The sequence below is a fragment of the Pseudonaja textilis genome, chromosome 2 (assembly GCF_049901715.1).
Source record: "Pseudonaja textilis isolate UNSWEBS1 chromosome 2, rPseTex1.2, whole genome shotgun sequence".
In the NCBI taxonomy this organism is placed as follows: Eukaryota; Metazoa; Chordata; class Lepidosauria; order Squamata; family Elapidae; genus Pseudonaja; species Pseudonaja textilis.
This window is the reverse complement of record NC_141991.1, coordinates 140,555,803-140,576,518: the sequence shown is the minus strand read 5'-3', so window position 1 is coordinate 140,576,518 and position 20,716 is coordinate 140,555,803. Positions and strand designations below refer to the sequence as shown.

Sequence of the window (20,716 nt, the reverse complement as noted above, 5' to 3'; positions counted from 1 at the left end):
TTTGGGGAAAAAAACCACAGTCAGGTAGAGTATTCCAGACATTGACCACTCTGTTGCTGAAGTCGTATTTCCTGTAATCAAGTTTGGTGCAATTAACCTTGAGTTTGTATCTATTGTTTGCTCTTGTGTTGTTATGGTTGAAGCTGAAGTATTCATTGACTGGTAGGACATTGCAATGTATGATTTTATTTACTATACTTAGATCGGACCGAAGGCAGTGTAGTTCTAGGTTTTCTAGGGCTAGAATTTCAAGTCTGGTGGCATAAGGTATTCTGCAATGAGTAGAGGAGTGTACAACTCTTCTTGTGAAATATTTCTGGACTTTCTCAACTGTGTTGATATCAGATACCTAATGTGAGTTCCAGACTGATGAGCTGTATTCGAGTATTGGTCTAGAAAATGTTTTGTATGCTCTAGTTATTAGTGTAATATTACCAGAGAAAAAGCTATGTAAGATTAGGTTAACAACTCTTAACGCCTTTTTGGCTATGTAGTTACAGTGGGCTCTAGCACTCAATCTCAACAAAAAAATCAATCAAACCTCAACAAAAAATGCTCTGTCTTACATATTGGCAAAAAAAAATCAGAAAATAAAATATAATCTGAATAGTCAAGTCCTTGTTGATGATCCAAACTCTGTAAAGGACCTTGGAGTGCTCATCTCTAATGATCTAAGTGCTAGAGTCCATTGTAACTACATAGCCAAAAAGGCATTAAGAGTTGTTAACCTAATCCTACATAGCTTTTTCTCTGGTAATATCACACTACTAATTAGAGCATACAAAACATTTGCTGGACCAATACTTGAATACAGCTCATCAGTCTGGAACCCGCATTATGTATCTGATATTAATACACAGTTGAGAAAGTCCAGAAATATTTTACAAGTAGAGTTCTCCATTCCTCTACTCGTTGCAGACTACCTTATGCCACCAGACTTGAAATTCTAGACCTAGAAAACTTAGAACTACGCTGCTTTTGGTCCGATCTAAGTATAGTATATAAAATTATACATTGAAATGTCCTATCTATCAACGAATACTTCAGCTTCAACCATAACAATACAACAGCACACGATACAAACTCAAGGTAAACCACACCAAACTTGACTGCAGGAAATACGACTTTAGCAACAAAGTGGTCAATGTCTGGAATACTCTACCTGATTCTGTGGTTTCTTCCCCAAACCCCAAAAAGTTTAGCCTTAGACTGTCTACTATTGACCTCACCCCTTTCCTAAGAGGTCTGTAGGGGGCGTGCATAAGTGCACCAACGTGCCTCCTGTCCCTGTCCTATTGTTTCTTTTTATTTTTCTTATATGTATCCATTTCATGTATTCATAACTATGTTTATACTTACACCTATTATCTTATAATCACTTGACAAAATAAATAAATAAAATAAATAAATAAACACCTCTTCACCAGCAGTCAACACTCAGATGAACAGAAATTAACACCAAGATTAACGCTGGATCAAGAATCAAGAAGCAAACAATACCCCAATCAAGAAACTACTAATGCAGCCAAGCTAACAGCAAACAACAGCCCAATCAAGGAACTACTAAGTCCATTCCCACCAACACTGCCAGGGCGAGCAACTAGTATATAAAATGAAAGTAAACTCTACTCCTTTACTACAACTAATAATGTTAACTAGTTTGTTCATGAAACATCTGCAAGAAAACAATAAAGCTCAGATAGTACTAAGATCCACAGTCCAACCTTGCACTATAAATATTCTATCAGAATTAATGTGTACCTTAGAACCATCATTTCCAGGAGGTCCAGGTAGGCCTGGCTTCCCTATATCTCCCTGCAAAGCAATAAAGTGAAGAGTGAATGTTGGTGGTAACTTAAATAGAGGACAGTAGTATAGATATTAGGGTAATCTTACTCTGTTTCCCTTTTCTCCAGGGAGTCCTGGGAGACCATCAAAGCCCCTGTCACCCTATAAGAAAGGGGGAGAAAAAGCAGATAAGTACTGAATTGACAAGAATAGACCAGTTTTTTGGCTAGGAGATAGGTAGTTTGGCATGCCTAATTTTACTGCAACAATGCTCTTTGTCCTTAGTGTAATCCTACAAAATAAACACATTTTTAAAGAACATACATTTTAAATTATACCCCCAAAATAGGTGCACAGAATGATGGGTCACGGGAAGGGGAGGAAAATATTGTCTTGATGATCAATTTGCCATGTTTTGATAGGCAACATTGGCGCTTCAGAATTTAGACGGAAGCAAAACTTGAAAATTCAAAAAGAGGTATAAATTTGTTGGATTGTAAACCAGAGGCGAGGATTTGCTATTTTTGTGACTATGTATGTCTTGGAGGCTAACAGCTGAGACAAATAAGATTCAGGAATTCTGTGGTTTGCCTTTCAATTCAGATGAACTACATTAGCTTCACTCCCATTTCCCTTTTTTACAATATGCAGGAAATTAAATGTAGTATTGATTTACTTTCTCAGCAGTAAGACTCTGCAGATGTTGTTGAACTACAACTTCCACTGACCCCATTCTATAGGGACAATCATAAAGGATGCTCAGTTGTAGCATTTATGGAATACTACAGAGTTCTAATCCCTGTCATTGTAAAGATTATAATCGATCTGTTTTTACAAGATCTGATGGGAGAAGGGAAGAATAGGTCTCTGCATTTTTCCTTTTGAGCAATGAAAATTGAAAGCATTATGGGTATGAAAGGGACAAAAGTTTGAAGTCGTCTTATTCCACATATTAGAGTATTCATGTGTGTGTATCTCTCTCTCTCTTTCCCTCCCTCCCTCTCTGTTTTTCTTTCTGTGTGTGTGTATGTGTGTCACTATATATGGGCGGTACATGTCGCCTTCAGAAATAGGTTATGGTTATGTGCAATTTGGCCTCACGACTTCTATATGAAATTTCAAGTTGATAAATACTAAAAACATTTATATTTTCCAAAGCTTTTGATTCTTTTATCCAGGTGCTTAATAATTGCTCAGAGGAAGTTGTGCACACAAAACTCACACACAATGAATTCTCTACATTGACTACTTTATGTTGAAGGCTACACAGGAGAATTTGATGACTTAATGATAAATCACACACTAATATGCAAAAAGCTCCAGTTTTAGCCTCCTGTATCCTGAGACCAAAGTCCAGGACAGCTGCTGACAAATTGAAAGTTAGGTTGGCAAATTGTGCAATTTTCTATATTCTTAACCTTTGAAGGCTTTGGCAGTGAAGGAGATGTGTTGCCGATGAGCTAGTTCAAACATTATTTGTGTTTGGGGAGGAATTATATATTTGAATACCAGATCCTAGGAACCAACAACGGGGAAAGATTATGGTTTCCTACCCTGTTTGTGCACCTGTGGAATGCCTGGCTGGCCAAATATCGGAAACTAGATGGCTTAGATGGGCCTGCTTCGGATTCAGTGGGACTCCTCTTAATTCCCCGCATGAGTTCCTCTGAGTTCTGAATGGGTTCCAAGACCACAGTCACAAAATATGAGTGGGGAAAAGTTGGATTTTCACGTGGCATGCATGCCACATGGATTAAAATTTCTCCTGAATGTGCCAAATTCAACATGAAAGCGGAAACAACATTTGATTCAGCTCTATTTGCACCCCACTATTGTGTTGCTATTGCAGGGAAGACCAAACCACCGTGGGAGTGAGAATCTCAAAGCTCTCTTCCCCTCCTTTGTGTGAATTCTACCCTACAATTAAGGTTTAGATAACCTTGGGTCCTGTTTCTCCTGGGAGTCCTCTGCCGCCATCAGCTCCTGAACGACCCTTAAAAAAATGAAAAGGAGAAAAAGAGTGAGAAAAGGGGGCATTCCTACAGATTGGTACCCATCCGTGTATCTTATGCTTACCCTCTTGCCAATTTTCCCTGGGGGTCCAATTGGTCCCTGTATCCCAGGGGAACCCTGTAATGAGAATTGAAAAAAATGAGACCAACCGTTGCTCTATGTATTTGTTTTTAGATGAAAATTTACCTCCATTGGGAAAATGGTCTTCCTTGACTTAAATCTCATCTGGAAGTTTTGGCCATTACTGGCAATATATATTTTACATTAACATCAATATAAGATTTATCAGAAAGGACATCTTACATATGTCCTAGCCTACTGATAAGAAGAGAGTTGTAAGGAGCTTTGGTGGTGGAGTGGTTAGAATGCAGCATTGTAGGCTAACCCTGCCCACAGATTGGAGTTCAATCCTGATGGACTTGAGGTTGACTCAGCCTTATATCCTTCCAAAATCAGTAAAAGGAAGACCCAGATTGTTGGGGGAAATATTCTGACACTGTAAGAGATTGCTGTTAAGAGTGATATATATAAAGAGTGGCTGCTATATGGAGTGGTATATAAGTCTAAGTGCTATTGTTACTGCTATGTTAAGATCCAAGAACAGTTACTGATCCAGAATGCAGCATCTTTTTTTAACTATAAATTTTAACTTTATTTCCAAAGTTAAAATACAAATTTCAAAGAAACCAAAAACATACAAAGCAAAAACTAAATAAGACCAAAAATGTTCATAAAAAACATACACATATATTGCCCCCCTAATTTAATATTGATAAATGTATTTCAACAATAGTTTGCAAAACAGGACTACAATCTATAAACTTCTATAGCAATAGTTGCCCAACTAATTTGACCATCTATTTACTTGGGGGAGGGGGTGTTGGAATCAGTCAAAGTCCTCCGTTAACAATCTATTACTGTATTTCTCATGCAGAAAGTCCACTATGGCTTCTAAACTTCCATAGACCACTGCAATCATCATCTCTAATCTCTAACATGCCTCCATCTTTGACTGATTCTTAATAATAAATGTTTTTTTCCCTTAAATTATAACTGGGATATTTACCAACAATTCCATCACATTCCCCAAAGTCATAGTTTTCTGTTGTATTTCCTCAGCACTTGTTGTTCAGAAGTTTTTTTAGGCAGTTGAGCCACAACATCTCTTTAACTGTTGTCTTCTGACTGAATATACTAAGTCTATTCCATGGTCTCCAACAGTTTTCCGAAGAAAGTCCAGTTCATCGCTGATCCATATTGCCATCTCTAACCCTTTTAAATCCATACCCCTTTCAGCCTTCTCCACCAGACCTGCAATTCTCAAACAAAGCTCTTTCTCTTTCAGTTCTGTCAAAACAAATTGACTTCTAATCCATTCAATTGGAAGTCTGATTTAGCTGGTATTAGTTGTATCTGAGTATCATCCTTAGGTTGATTTATGACTGTTGTTAAATCATTAAACATTTTATCTATATTTTCACTCAGAGCTTGTAAATTGAAAAGCATTTTTTTCAAAAGCTTCCAAGAAGGCTTGGAGATTAAGTTGATATGGTTTTATTGTTGCTTCCATTTTTAATATCATCTAAATTTCTTTTATACTGTAGCTGGACTTTCACAACAAAACATAGGCAATTCCTATGGACAAAAGAAGTTGATAACAAAATGTCCACAGGAAAAATTAAGATAATATTTCCCATGATAGAGAATAAGTAGAAACAAAAGAGAAAATTTCCATCTAATCAGAGAGAAAAATAGATAAGACCAGAAATATATGCAAAAGCAAATTTTAAAAAAAGGAAAGTTCTTTTTAAAATTAGTAAAATACAAAAGGCTTGCAATAGTCTTGTGTACATGAAAATCAAATCACATCATTTTCACTACCAAAGAGAAAATCTTTAAGCCATTGGTTTCAATGCGGTAAAAACAAAAGTGTGTCTTATATCCAAAGCAAAGAAACAAAAAAAATGTAAAAAGTTCACAGTACAGCAAAGGCGTATAAAAATAAATCAGCATTCAACCATATACTTTGTTAAAGATGTAAGTCAAAAGCAAATAAATAAATTCAGAACATGATGTTTAAAACCTAGGCCTAAAAAAAAATGCTGACAGGAAAAGATGCAGACCCAACCTTCCAATTACTCTTATCAAGAATCACAATCATCTAGATTCCTCTTCCTATTCAAGTAAATGATCATCAGAGCATCGATGTGAGTCGTCCTGATTGCTCCCATTCAAATCTGGGAAGTGTTCTGCCAAAGAACCAGCTTTGGCAGCAAAGTCAGCTGTTTGTTGACAGGAGAAAAATTCATCCTGCCACTCAGGATGCCATTTTCTGGAGGACTCCAGAATGCAACATCTAAAGTATCAACTTATATCATCAATTACATTACATTTGTTATTACATAATAAAATTATTCCAGAAAAAGAAGATTTTAAAGCCTATTCTTCTAAATACTTATCTCTTTAGACCCATGTCTGAAGACTTCATCAGTCTTTTGATTCTGGAAAGTGGAGCCTTCCTCATTGAGAATTCCTGAGAAAGACTACACTAATTAATCCCCCCTCTGATGTTAGATCAGAAGAAGAAAACTTGGAGAACTTATAGACATTGTCCTCTTCATTAATTCTCAATTTTCATTTATGTCCATGGATTATGAATCCTAAGAACTGTTTGGGAGAGCTACGGATTACTTATCTTGGGACATGATGGTCAAAGGTTTGAAATTACTGTATCTTTAACCTTATTTCTTTTTTCTCTGAATGCATTTTATGATACTTCTTTGAATGTATTGAAGGGGAGGATGGGGCTGAAATAGGGTACAAATATAAATAAATATATCACAAATAAGTTTCTATCAGTCAGTGGTAGGATTAGGGTATAATAGATAAACTACCAGAAAAATCTTGCAAAAGACCTATATTTCTTCAATAATTTTGTACCCTAGGAATGTATTTTTATTCCATGAATGGTAAATGTTAGGAATATAAGTCACCCAACAGGTATTTGGGTTGGAAATAAACATTTTAAAACTGTATCTTTAAGAAATTGTAATTAGGTGTGGTTTCTCAAACGGCCCTAAGATGGAGCCAGAAACCTGGGTTGTTTAGTCTTAGTCTTAGAAGAGAGTGTATCTCAGTGAATCTCTGTTTTTCCTTCTGTTGGAGAGTATTGCCGTTTTTCCTAATTGACTGATATTCATGGATTTGATGTAAGTCTGATACTGAACTGTTTTTGACGCTGGACTTTGTTATTGGATTATTCTTGGATGAAAACTGATTGATTTAACCTGTGGATGACTTTGGACTGCTTATTTTGAACTTTGCTTAAACCTTTATTGAAAGTAAAAAACCTTCATTTACTGTATAGTGTATCTGTGTGCTGTGTGTGTATTATTCAAACACTACTCTCTATACGTCTCCCCGTATGCGCTCATTCTCCTAGCGGGGAATTACCTCAACACTGGTTTTGGGCCCAGGCCATACTAGGCTCAGATAACTGAGAGTTAGTGTGAATACACATTACTGTATACAGACAGCTGTTTACTGTTTAATTATGGTTTACTATCCTGATAAAGATGGCACAAGACACTTCAACAAGTCTATCACTGATAACCCGGTTGGATGGAACAAACTATGTTTCCTGGTCTATGAAGTGCAGTCTACTTCTGTGTAGAAAAGGTTTATGGAATGTAGTTCAAGACCCACCGGATATAAATGCATGGGATCCAAATAATGAGGATGATGCCAAGAAGCCTGCTGACTTTAAACAGAAAAACGAACAAACTCTTTGTATAATTGGACTAACACTGAGTGACCAGCAGCTAGTCCATATTCATGGAGAAGAGTCTGCTGCTAGGTGTTGGGAGAATTTGAAGAGGATTTATGTTCATGACAGTGTAGGTGCACACATACATCTTACACGTAAACTGTTTAGAGCACGTCTTCTGAAAGGTGGAGATATGTTAGCTCATTTGAATTTCATGGAAAGAACTTTTCAAGAGCTACATGAAAAAGAACTGATATTTTCAGAGCTTCATCAAGTTTACATCATTCTTTCCTCATTGGATGAAAGTTATGATGATTATGTATCTTCACTGGAAGTCCTGCCCAGAAATAAACTGACATTGACTGACATAACCGGAAGGTTGTTAGAAGAAGCAAGAAGACGGCTGAATAGGAACCAACTGAGAAAGGAACAACCACAAGAAGAGGATTTGACTTAAATTGCCTATACTGTTAGGAAATGTTTTTCTTGTGGGGCTAGGGGACATATAGCTAGATTCCGTAAGAAGGGAAAAAGACAGAATACTAGTAAACACCAGAAGGCCAAGAAGAATGTTAGTTTAGCTATGTCTAGCAATTTAACTGTAAACCATGATTTGTGGGTTGTTGATAGTGGAGCATTGCAATGCATTACTAAAGATAGAAAAAGGTTTATAAAGATGTCCATGAGTAAGCAACATGTATCATTGGCAAATGGATGGAAGATGAACGCATCAGCTGAAGGTATTGCATATTGTTCTTGTATAAATGAACAATTAACTATGTTATACATACCTAAACTGAAATTTAATTTATTATCAGTAAGGGCTTTAGTTAATATTGGTTATGTAGTAACCTTTAGAGGAGATAACTGTATAATAGAGAAAGGGGGTAAAAGTGTTACTGTTACTTTAGAGAATGATTTATATGTGATAGATGATGATCAGTTGAAGATGGCTAACTCAGTTTGTAACAACGTTAAGCCACATGATGAATGTATACATTTACTACATAGACATCTAGGGCACTTCAATTTCAAAATGCTCAAACAACTGTTGAATTGTCAGAGGGGGTAAAATTGAAACCTTGTAGCAAGTATTTAAACTGTAATGCTTATAGCCAAGAGAAGAGTAAGGTTACTCCAGCAAACAGACTTAATGGGTTTAAGACCAAAGAACCTTTAGAGGTTGTTTTTGCTGACATAATTGGTCCTAAGAAACCAAGTTTAGGAGGTGCCTGCTATATTTTGAGTATAATGGACCATTACTCATGATACTGTTTCTGCTATCTTATGAAAAACAAAACAGAAACATTCCAACATTTCTTTAACTGGCTAAGGTTTGCTGAGAGAAAAATGAAAAGTAAAGTAATTACTTTAGTTACTGATAATGGGACTGAGTTTGTTAACAAAAAATTCCAAACTAGATTGAAATTGGCTGGTGTTGAGCATAAACGTTCTTCACCTTACAGACCACAACATAACTCATTTGTAGGGGAGGGCAAACATTAGAAGAGGGCAAACATTAGAAGCCATGGCTCGTACTATGTTATCTGACTCAGGTTTACCTGAAACACTGTGGGGTGAAGCCATAATGTGTAGTAATCATGTGTTAAACAATGTAGTTAACACAACAACTGGTGAATTGCCATTCACTTGTTGGCATGGCAGAAAGCCAAATTTAAGTTATTTACACACATTTGGAGCTCCAGCATGGGTGCATATTCCCTCACAAGTAAGACTGAAAGGGCAACATAGAGCTAAGAAGTTATTTTTTGTGGGTTATGAAGCCAACCATAGATAGTTTAGATTTTGGGATCAAGGCACAGCTCATGTTTATTGTAGTGCTAGTGCAAAATTTCTTGAGCACGTTGGGTGGAATAAACTGGAACAGGAATCCAGTAATGATATTATTATTGACACCCAAATAGTTCCTAAAGATAAAATCAGTAAACCACGAACAGCCATTAAAAAGGAAGAAGAGGAGGAAGTAGGAGAACAGGCACAGGAGGAGATAGAAGAACAGGAGCAGGTGGCACAGGTGAGTCCACCAGTTAGCCTTGTATTACCAAGATGTTCAACCCGAGTAACATGACCACCTGATAGATATCAGGCTAGTGTTGTATGCCAAGTGAATACAGTTCCAAGTAACTATAGTGAACTAAAACTGTATCCTGCTAAAGATCAGGCTGCTTGGCAGAAAGCAATAGATAAGGAACTGGAATCATTACAAAGACTGGAAGTATACGAAAATGTTAAGTTACCACCAGGTAAACGTGCCATAGGATGTAAATGGATTTATAAACTGAAGACAGGTGTGGATGGGACTGTTACCCATAAAGCCAGGTTAGTAGCACAAGGGTTCAATCAGACAGCAAATGACTATGATGAGGTGATTGCACTAGTCTGAAGGCTACTACATTAAGGGCAGCATTAGTGTGGGCAGCTAAGGAGAAATACATTGTAAATCATTTGGATGTAGAGTCAGCTTATCTGCATGCACCTTTGCAACACACTATATATTTAAAGAAACCTTTAGGTCTAAAAATGATAATACAACTGATTGTTGGAGATTGAAAAAGAGTCTTTATGGTTTGAAGCAAATGCTTATGATGAGGGGAGGGAAGAAAAAAAGAAATCAGTGGAAAAAAGACTCATTAACTTATTTTGCTACCAATTCCAGAATTCTGTCTGCTAAGGATAACCTAAAAGCCTTCTCATTTGAGCATGCCAGGAGAAAAGATCAGCATGCTTAAAATGGCTACAGTGCACCTTCCAAATTTGGGGGAAGGGATGAATTATCTGTATTGCAAAACTGCTTATTTCATATTCAGATTGAATTTTTATGCAGTTCAATAAGGAACAGTACAATATAATAAGGCAAAGTAAATCTATCAGGCTGGAGAAATTATAATGTGAAAGATATATATATGGTACAAAACTGTAAAATGGGCAAGAGATAAACAAGTGCAAGAATAATGAAGGAGAGCCACTTTGATGTAATGCGAGGGTGGGACACTATGGCCCTTTTATGACTTGTGGACTTCAACACCCAAAATTCCTGAGCTCAGGAATTCTGGGAATTGAAGTCCACAAGTCATAAAAGGGCCATAGTTCCCCGCCTCTGGTGTAATGGTTAAATACCAGGCTAGAAACAGGAGATTGAGTTCTTGTCCCACCTTGGGCACAAAGTCAGCTTGTTGACCTTGAATCATTCACTGAAGAAGAAAGCAATGGCGAGCCATTGATAATATTTTGGCAAGAAAACTGCAGGGATTAATCCAGGCAGTCAATAGCAGTCAAAACTGACTCGAAAGCACAAAGAGAGAAAAGAATAAGAAAACCTGAATGGAAAAGAGACTGGACATCAGCCTGGCATTTTTATACTTCACACTTTACCAACCTTGTGTCCTCCAGAGGTGTTAGATTTCCACTCCCAGAATTCCCTACCAGCACAGCCCAAGCCCCTCCTGTCCATCTTCAGCAACCAACCTGGGGTCCGGAATCACCCGAATCCCCTTTTTGTCCTGATTTTCCTGGTAGACCCTAAAGAAATCATATTAAAAACAGATTAATTTCTTCCAGAATATTCCAAAGATGAACAATCCAACCACAGTGAATACATCCAGGATTTGATGGAACAGAAGAACTATTCTATCTGTTAATTCTAAAAATAATATCAGCAAAGTAATACATGTGAGGGAAAATTCGGGCATTCTTCTCCTGAAAATATTAGTTTCTCTTCTAACAGAAACTGATGCATGTTGTGATATTGTTTGCACACTCTTCTACACTTATTCATCAGTAAAATGTGGGGAGTTATGGTTTCACAGCCTAAAGTAAATTTGGGGGAATAGTCTGGAGCAGGAAATAAAAACTAAAGATGAGATCAACTCTTATCAATGGTAGCTTCACATTTGCCCAAGCTAATTTATTTTCTGTATAAATATAGAAAGCAGATAAATGCTATCATCTGATATCAGTAGCAATGTAGTATAGAGGGAAATTATACCCCAGTATGATTTTCTTCCCACTTCTGTGTGTGTGGGAAAAATCCCATACCTCAGGGCAATATAGAAATACACAACATGTAGCAATTTAGGAACGATATGTTTCAGAAAACTCAATAATTTCTCCTTCCAGACATACAAATTCTTCCCTGGGACATGCTATTTTAGGAAGGTATAGCATGATCCAAAGGGGGCCAGAATTTCTGGAAATTGCCAAACTCTCCCCAGAATGTCACGATCCTGAGACTTCAGTCTGGAGAGGAAATAAAATATTTTGGAGTTTTCTGAAACATTCCATTCTTCAGTCCCTGAATTTTTGTACAATCACAGATATGATATTGATAAGATTGTTTGTAGCTTGGCCCACAAATAAGTTTAGACAATTTCAAGAAATTAAAGTTCTTTTAAATGTCTATGAAAGAAAAATGCTCGTGGGTCACATTGTGTTTTTGAACATTTACTCACTAGTGGTCCTGGCCTTCCCGTGAGTCCCATTGGGCCAGGAGGCCCTTTCATGGAAAGCTGAGTAGAAAAAGAAAATGATGAGTTGTAGTATATCAAAAGGAACTGGGAAGAAGTCCATTGAGTAATTGTAAGCAAGAAGGTGAAAGAAGATGCTGTCTGGGTGAGGTATGGGTGAAAATGGGAGAAAAAGTAATGTTTGGGTGGCAGTGATTTCATTCATCATTTTTCTTCTCTTTGTACCACTATATACAGAGAAGTGGACAAACTGGGCTCTGAAATTATTTTGGTTTTGCTTGGCTTTGACTAAGCCAATTTCTATCTATCTGATTCAAATCAATGAGAAAAGGCATGCTATTCCTCTTATTGTAGGGCATGATTACATCATTAACCTAAATTATTGGAAAGATCTTCTGCTCTTCAAATGATCTCTCAACCCAGGTGCAGATTTAATTTAGGACCATTTAGGACCATTAAAAAAAAAAAATCTTAAATCAATCAAATCACTTCTCCATTGGGATGGGTGAATATTTTGTTTCTGTTCTGTACAGTATCTGTTTAAGTCTGACTTACTAAGCTATTCCTTTAAACAGAATGTGAATAATCTATATAATCTATATGGGAAACCTTTAGTTAGAATGGGTTTACATGACACACAGGTAAGATAATTGTTGTATCCTGAGGTAAACATAGACTGTCATGAATGACAACTGGCAACATAGATATCATGATCAAATGGAGAAGGACTATTACCACTTTAAAGTTGGCTGGACTCACTTCCTGAAGTTTTATATCTTCTAAGGGAGGGGAGGACTGTTCAAAAGTGTCAAATGATCAGAAAACAGGAGTTCCTAGAGAGACTCATTTTTTTGTGGGTGCTGTTTTAGGCTCTTGCTTTATATAGAGGATGCTAACCCTCTATGACAGGGGTCACCAACCTTTTGGACCTCAGGGACCAAACTCATAATTTTAAATCCCACAGACCAGAGACCCTGGGAAAATCCCAAAAAGAGTCTGCAGGAAAATTGTCCACCCCGTTTTCCTACCAATCAATCATTCTTTATTTGGATACCATCTCCAGCTCTACTACAGGATACCATCTCCAGCTCTGTTCTCGGGGCGGTGGAGAGAGAGAGACTTTTGGCTTCGTGCAAGGAAAGCAGCAGAAGCAGCAGAAGTCTTTCTTTCTCTCCCCCAAACTCTGCCAGAAATGAGTCTTTGTGAGACTTGTTGTGCCAATGCAGCCTCTTGGAGCAGGATTCCTTGCAAAAAACTAATTTCTGGCGGAGTTTGGGGGTGAGAAAGAAAGTCTTTTTCTGCTTTCCTTGTGTGCAGCCAAAAGCAGAAGAAGAAAGAAATGAAAGAAGCAGCCCGGTGGCCAGGCCAGGCACGTGGGGCGAGTGCAGCAAATTCCCCCCCTTTCCCCACTCCCCTCACTACCTCGTATTGTTCTCAATGAAAGGGATGCAAGCCTTATGTTCCCACAGGCCATGTGGGCAGCACAGCCTTGTGTTCCCATGCAGCCTTGACTAATTGCTTTGGGGGGGGTGCTTTGGGGGTGGCATTTCTCTGCGGACCACCAAAATCTTCTCATGGACCACCAGTGGTCTCTGCCCCACTGGTTGGTGACCACTGCTCTATGATTCCTCTCTTCCAAGTTTGTTTGCTCTCTTCTAAGACTGCTTAAAATGAATAATCAGAATAATTTAAGTGCAAAGAAATGCAGAATCTTTGGGAACTCTGCTAAACCCACAGTTAACTAAGTTTAATTGTTTATTGTTTGTTTGTTTTAAGCCAGTTTGGACATGTTCCTGCTGTTTTCATGGCAAGATTTCAGAAGTGGTTTGTCATTGCCTCCTTCCTGCGAGAGTATCCAAAGTTACTCAGCTGGCTTTGTGCCTAAGCTGGAAGTAAAATTCATAGTCTCCCAGTTTCTAGCCTGGTGTCTCAAGCAGAAAGCCAAGCTGGCACTGTTTTATGACCATGACTTGCTGAAGCAAACATAACCTCACTGAGGGAATTGGGAGACTGTGATTTAATGGTAGATGAATAGTGATTTGAGTAATTTGATTAGCTGACATTCTATGATGAGCGACATGATTTAGAAATCACTTGAAACCTGCAATATTATTATTTCAATTTATTCACCCATAATTCACATTTCCAAGGTCAAATATCTCAATACTCTGGATGGCATTAAGGATTTGAAAAAAAAAATATAGAACATTAACCAGAACAGAAATAAAAAATGAGAGAAAGGGAGAGAGAGGAAGAAGAAGGAGAGAGAGGCAGAAGCGTTAAATGCTGGAGCAAAAACAAGTTAACTACTTAGAGAAATCAAGATTTAAGATAAAGAAGCTTAACATATGCACATATATTCATACATTTACCCACAATGCTTACCTTGGCTTGCTGTAAAATAGCCTGAGCCTGGGCCTCCTGGAAAGATACTGAAGGTCCTTTAAGTAAATCACCACGAAACTGGAACTGGAAATAGATCGGTAACACAAATTCAAGAAAGAGAGCAATGGAATTGAGGTTATTGCTAGATAAACCAGATGGCAATATGCCATCACTATGACACTCCTACCAAAAAAAGCAAATCTTCATATCTAGCATCTTTAAGTGAAAGCATCACCCACGTTTAGTAACTGAAATATCGATGTTTATTTGGTGCCAGGAGGGTAGAAAATGGGTTCAACTGTAGAAAACTCAAAACATTCTGGTTTTAAAGGTTATCAACTTTCCTGTTCTTAGAGAGGGATGAGTTGTATATATGAACTTAACTTCTCAGTCCTTAAACTTTCCATATCAAAATCCTTTCCATGTTAAAAAAAAAAAAGCTTCCCTCCTGGATACTCGTTCACATAAAGGTGAGTTCTTCTTGACCCGTTTCTTACCTAACCTATCATCTGGGATCTTATTTTATAATCAATGTCAACACATTTTTGCAGCTGGAATAGACTCAAAATAATGCCCCTGGAAACTCAGAAAGGATTCTTGTTTTACATCAAAAATTCGCTAAAACTGAAAATCACTCAATCTGCTTCTCAAAGGGACAGGATGACGTTATTTCCTGCCAGTATATCTCGTATTCTTAAACTGATCCATTTCCCTGCATCACCTACTGGCAACATGATCATTGTCCCAGGAGGTCCACGTAGCCCATCAGCTCCTGGAAGGCCTGGGAGGCCTGGTGGTCCCTGTGCAAAAGTGAGTTAAGATGCTTCTGTCAGTCATTTTTGAGAATCGTTGGACTAAAAGAAAGCAATATCAAGCTGAGGCTTGTCAAAGAGATACACAGAAAGGGCGCATGCCGGCAATTCCTTACTCCCCACACCCACCATTTTCAGAGACGATGAAAAATCGCCAGGGGGAAATATCGAAGAGACTATCATTCCTTTGAACCACATAGAGATTTCCTTACCCGCTCGCCAGGATCTCCTGGAAATCCCGGTGGCCCTGGTGATCCTATTGGACCCATCTCTCCCTGGGAAACGATACAGCAGAAAATTAAGATAAATGAAGAAAATCTCACAGATAATTCTTCTTTTAAAATAGAAACATACATGACACGGTAATATCCAAACCAAGCATTGGATCAAATGTATCTACAGCAACAACTTTATGTCTGACTGTTCCAAAAATCAGGCTGCAGACAATGAAGTTTAAAAATTATGCATAGTTTCCTTTTCCTCCCTATGAGTAACAGGAAAAGACCGCATAATACACCTAGATACTAACATCAATCATTAGTCTCCTTCTGCAGATGTACTTGGATTATACTTTTTGTAAAACTCTGTACTTCTTGACTAAACTGTCAGAAACATATGGCATGCTTTATAAGGTTTATCAATAAGCAAAAAAACATTAACAGGTCCTTATTGAAGACATTCTAATTCCTCAATTTCAAGGCTTTTTTTCCTCCATCTTATCAAACAGGTATTCCTGTTTGCTTACTTCCTTATACGGGTAGTCCTTGATTAACAACAGTTCATTGAGTGACCTTTCAAAGTTACAACAGTATGGAAAAAAGGGACATGACTATTTTTCACAGTTATGACCTTTTCAGCATCCCCATGGTCATGTAATCAAAATTCAGATGCTTGGCAACTGGTTCATATTTATGACATTTGCAGTGTCCCAAGGTGATGTGATTCCCTTTTGTGACTTTCTGGCTAGCAAAGTCAATGAAGTAGCCAGATTCACTCAACAGAAAGTAACAAATCAATTGCAGTGGTTCACTTAACTGTAGAGAGAAATGTCATAAAATGGAGCAAAACTCACTTAACAAATGTCTCACTTAGCAACAGAAATTTTGGGCTCAATTGTGGTTGTAAGTCAAGGACTACCTGTAATGAGTTTAAATGGAGGGACAGATAGTCTTTTCATTCCATAGAAGTTGATAATTGGTTCTAGGAAGGCATATTGGGGAACTAAGTTAAAAGATCAATGATCAGAAGAATATTGGATGATCTTTGATAGACTTGATAAAAAAAACAACCAGCTTCTCATAATTTTTCCCTCCATCATGAGGCTGCTGAAACGAAGGTTTCTTAAGTTTCCAGGAATCAACAACTTGAGTGCTGAACTCAGTTCAGTTCAAGAAGTTGGTATCTAATGTTCAGAGATACCCTGTTCTTTAATATTTTTTTTCTTGCAACTGCCTGGCAAAAGAAAACAGAGTACAGTAGAACCTCCAGTCATGACCATAATTTGTTCTGTAACTTCAGTCACAATTTGGTCGTGACTGGAAGCAAGACTGTCTTCACATGCACCTACAAAAAAAATGGCATGGAAGGGGAAATCGGCGCAGAAAGGGAATAGGCTGCAGCTGTGTTTGATCGCCGCCTGATTTTTGAATCATGACCCGATTAAAAATGTTGTGGATTTTTGGGTTAGAACCCAATTTGATAGTGGTCAGAAGTGTTTGTGACCAGAGATTCCACTGTACTGTTACTTTTATGCTAAAATATTGGGGTGGGTGGAATCGCAGAGATATTCACATTCCCATGAAATATACTGGGAGTTTGGGGGCAAATCAATGATCATGCACGAATTGCACACTTCAGTGGGTCATGTTCATGGGAGTAATCATGCTATATGAAGTTTAAATTTATCTTTTTGCCTGCAAGCTCCCTGTTTGTGTTTGGGATTTAAACTACTTATCCCATGCCCTGCAAGCAGGTTTCTCGTATATTAAATGTATTTTCAAACATCTATGATTGAGACAAAATTCTACAGAGAAGGGGCAATCAACCCTCTCAAGACCTTCCTGCGATTTTGCTTCTCCCATCTAAGGACATGCAGGGGAAAGGCAGAAAAAGGAGTAGAAAGACATGGAATAGGTCTATTCCCAATCCTGTTTATAATGGCACCAACCTGGATTGTGCTGTTGCAAATCATCTTTCCCTGCCCAGAAGGGGGGGAAAACCAGGAACCAGGAAGGAGGTGACCACCTCAACAGCTTTAAAGTGATTGGGAAAACTGATTTCACCATACTTATTATGCCTCTCACCTGTGGACCCCGATATCCAGGTGGCCCTTCAAAAACCATACCCTGCAACAGCAAGAAAGGAGAAAGATTTAACAATCTTAAACTGGTTCTGAATGGAAAGGGTGACTTTGTGGCCTGTGAATATTCACAAAGTTATTTGATGTGAATTTAATTGCCTCTAAGCACTGAAATAAGTTCACACGCTTGCAAGAAGGATAAGAGAAATGCTAACGATTCTTTAATACCTGAGGAATAAACTACTTACATGCATATGGTTGAATGCTCTGCACAAGTAACAAGCTTGTTGAATGTATAAAAACGAAATAGCTAATTGTTGCATAATTAGATCTTCTGTACCCATGAGACATTATCATGATATATGCCTGTGATTCTGGGGCCCAATTATGCTAACTATCCTCAGAAGGGAAAACTATATTGTGATCTATACTTATCAGAGGAAAAACCCAGCATATCACAGCCACTAATAAAGCATACAAAACATTCAGCTAAGATCCAGAAACCACTCTGTGAATGCAATAAAGGGATAGATTTTCCCACTCTCATATATTTGTAAGTGTTTGTTTTTGGACTTGTCTGCAAGATTTTTGTCCTCATCCAAGACCCAATTGCTCTATCTCAAATTTCCAGAGTATATTCCTAGTATCTCTCAACTGTATAGAAGCCACTAGAGTTTTGGATATTTATCCTTCCAAGAATCAAGATGGAACTGACCACAAACCCCAAGCCACCACTTTCTGCTGAAATTAAGTCTCCAACCAGGCTGATGGATTTTGGCAAAGCCAGAACAGAAAACATATCTTACTCACAGGTTCGACGACTGCTGCCTCCCCTTTCTGTCCCTTCAGATTTGGTTGCTGCTATAGGCACAAAGAGAATAAATAATCCCCATTAGGACCAGTAATTATGATAATGTGAGAATTATGATAATGTGAGAATCTACAACTGCATTGTAGATGGAGATGACCCCCCTAAAGTAGAGAAGATATTCAAGATGACTGTTTCTTCAATCTGATTTACTGAGCCACAAATCTTAAGCCATCTACTATTCAAACGAAACAAGTTACTGTACCTTAAATGAAAGTGGATTTGATTCTGGACTATGTGAGTTGTTAGAAAGAAGTGTGGGATTTTTCTGAGTTGACTGATTGTGAGAATTGGCATTGAAGGCTAGCTGTTGCTTAGATAGAAAGTGATCTCCAGTGACCTCTCCTGTAAAGTGAGCTACCCCACACTTCTCCAGACTTAATGCATGATGAGTGAAATAGGAGCAAATAAATGACTTAACCTCTCCAGACATTGGAAACAAATTTGAGAAATGTTTGATGTTACTCAAAAAGCAATTTCTTAGCCCAGAAGGTGGAACAGAAATCCTTGCCATGAGAAATAATGCACCATGGGAATATGTAATGCACAGCAGGTTCTGGACTGAGTCAGAAGACTCAGCAAAGGGCAAATCAATCTTGGTTTAAATGCCAAGTTTCCATCCCAGCCTGGTGGCAATTAGCCATTGGGAAAAGAGTGGGTGAGGCATAGGGGCAACAAGGCATTCATAAATATCTATGATTAATGTCATTGGAGTTTCAGTGCTCCTAAGTCCCAAATAAAAATCTTGGCAAATATCTAGGTGGAGATAGACGTATCCTTCTGAGAAACAGCAGAGCCCAGTTTTTAGAATTTCTTCTCTTTAAACACATAACATTCTCTTTTTAAAATTATCTGTAATGTTCCTTGGGAAATAGTTTGACATGTTTGGAGCATTTTGGACATGAGAGACAACTGAAAGTATGACTTGGGCACCAACACACCTCATCTCCATTCTACTCATTAAAATATATTTGTGAGGTTTTTTTTAATATAAAGAGAGATTGTGATTGTGTGTGTGCATATATATATATATATACTATGATGTGGGAAAATACCCGAACAAAGCCGAATGCCATACATGTAAGTACCCTCGAAAACTTAAGAAAATATATGTATGTATGTATGTATGTATGTATGTATGTATGTATGTATGGCATTCAGCTTTGTTCGGGTATTTTCCCATGTCATTGTAGTTGTGCTTTTAAAGTTGTAGCAATGTTTTTCGCGGGTACTTACATGTATGGCATTCAGCTTTGTTCGGGTATTTTCCCACGTCATTATAGTTGTGCTTTTAAAGTTGTAGCAATGTTTCGGCAGAATCTCATACAGAATCTCATACAGAATCTGTATACAGAAGCCTGATGATGGCAGATGAGATTCTGCCGAAATGTTGCTACAGCTTTAAAAGCACAACTATAATGACATGGGAAAATACCCGAACAAAGCTGCATATCATACATACATACATACATACAGTATATGGAATTAACAAACCCAATCTGATGTGCAATGGAAGCATGACTGAAAGTGGATTTAGCTTCTTTAATGGACTCACAATGTTGATGATGAAAATCAGGAGCCTGGGAGCTCCTTTTCAGAATAACACATCTTATTCAATTGCATAAGATTTCATGAGCTGTCCCTCACTTCATCAGATGCATAGACGGACTAGACTGATGTGGAATTTAAACTGGGATGAGGAGGGGGGAAGACAGCGTGATTATGCAGATGGGTTATACAAGAGGCAGATTATAATCACACTGTAGCCCCGCTGATGAACTACCGCCTTTTGTTATTCTATCTTCTCATGGATTTCAGATGAGACTTTGGGTCTTGACCCACAACAATCAATGCAACTGAGGGTCATGACCTAACAATGAAACTACAGAAGGGAGCTTATGAGGGAGTGCAAATCAGGAGCAATTTATGTGCAGGAATGCTAAGATTCTATTTGCTCTAGCAATGGGAAAAGTGTTAAGTTGGCTCAAAGATTTTATTATTATTTTCAAAAGACTAGACAAATCAGTATTTTTAATACAAGAGAGATTAGTCCTTTCCTCTCTTATTCCGAAGCTTAAAGAGTTTAAATGGTATGTCTTGTTTGCAAGATTATCTTTTAATTAGAATTGTAATACTTGCGTTCCAACTGGTTAAGCCTCAGTATGTTTTTGAACTTATACAATCAAAAACAAGCACCACTGAGTAAAACTGAGCTTAGTTCCAAATCAGGAATGCATTATTTGAATGAAATGAGATTATTTCTGCAGTGTTCAGATGGTTACTCATTGCTTAAGAGAAATG

General features: G+C 37.8%; 1 protein-coding gene across 5 annotated transcripts in view; it reads right to left on the bottom strand.

The window, feature by feature from the left end:
• The window catches only part of COL5A3 (collagen type V alpha 3 chain), a 139,282-nt gene that overhangs the window by 73,744 nt on the left and 44,822 nt on the right, over positions 1-20,716 (bottom strand). For all 5 annotated transcript variants that reach the window (XM_026713776.2, XM_087925506.1, XM_087925505.1 and 2 more), the window contains 11 exons: positions 18,358-18,408; positions 17,552-17,593; positions 15,461-15,523; positions 15,162-15,236; positions 14,437-14,520; positions 12,037-12,093; positions 11,054-11,107; positions 3,865-3,918; positions 3,728-3,781; positions 1,897-1,950; positions 1,762-1,815 (listed from right to left, as the gene is read on the bottom strand). In XM_026713776.2, the coding sequence (XP_026569561.1) occupies positions 1,762-1,815; positions 1,897-1,950; positions 3,728-3,781; positions 3,865-3,918; positions 11,054-11,107; positions 12,037-12,093; positions 14,437-14,520; positions 15,162-15,236; positions 15,461-15,523; positions 17,552-17,593; positions 18,358-18,408 (642 nt within the window). The remainder of the gene's footprint in view (positions 1-1,761; positions 1,816-1,896; positions 1,951-3,727; positions 3,782-3,864; positions 3,919-11,053; positions 11,108-12,036; positions 12,094-14,436; positions 14,521-15,161; positions 15,237-15,460; positions 15,524-17,551; positions 17,594-18,357; positions 18,409-20,716) is intronic.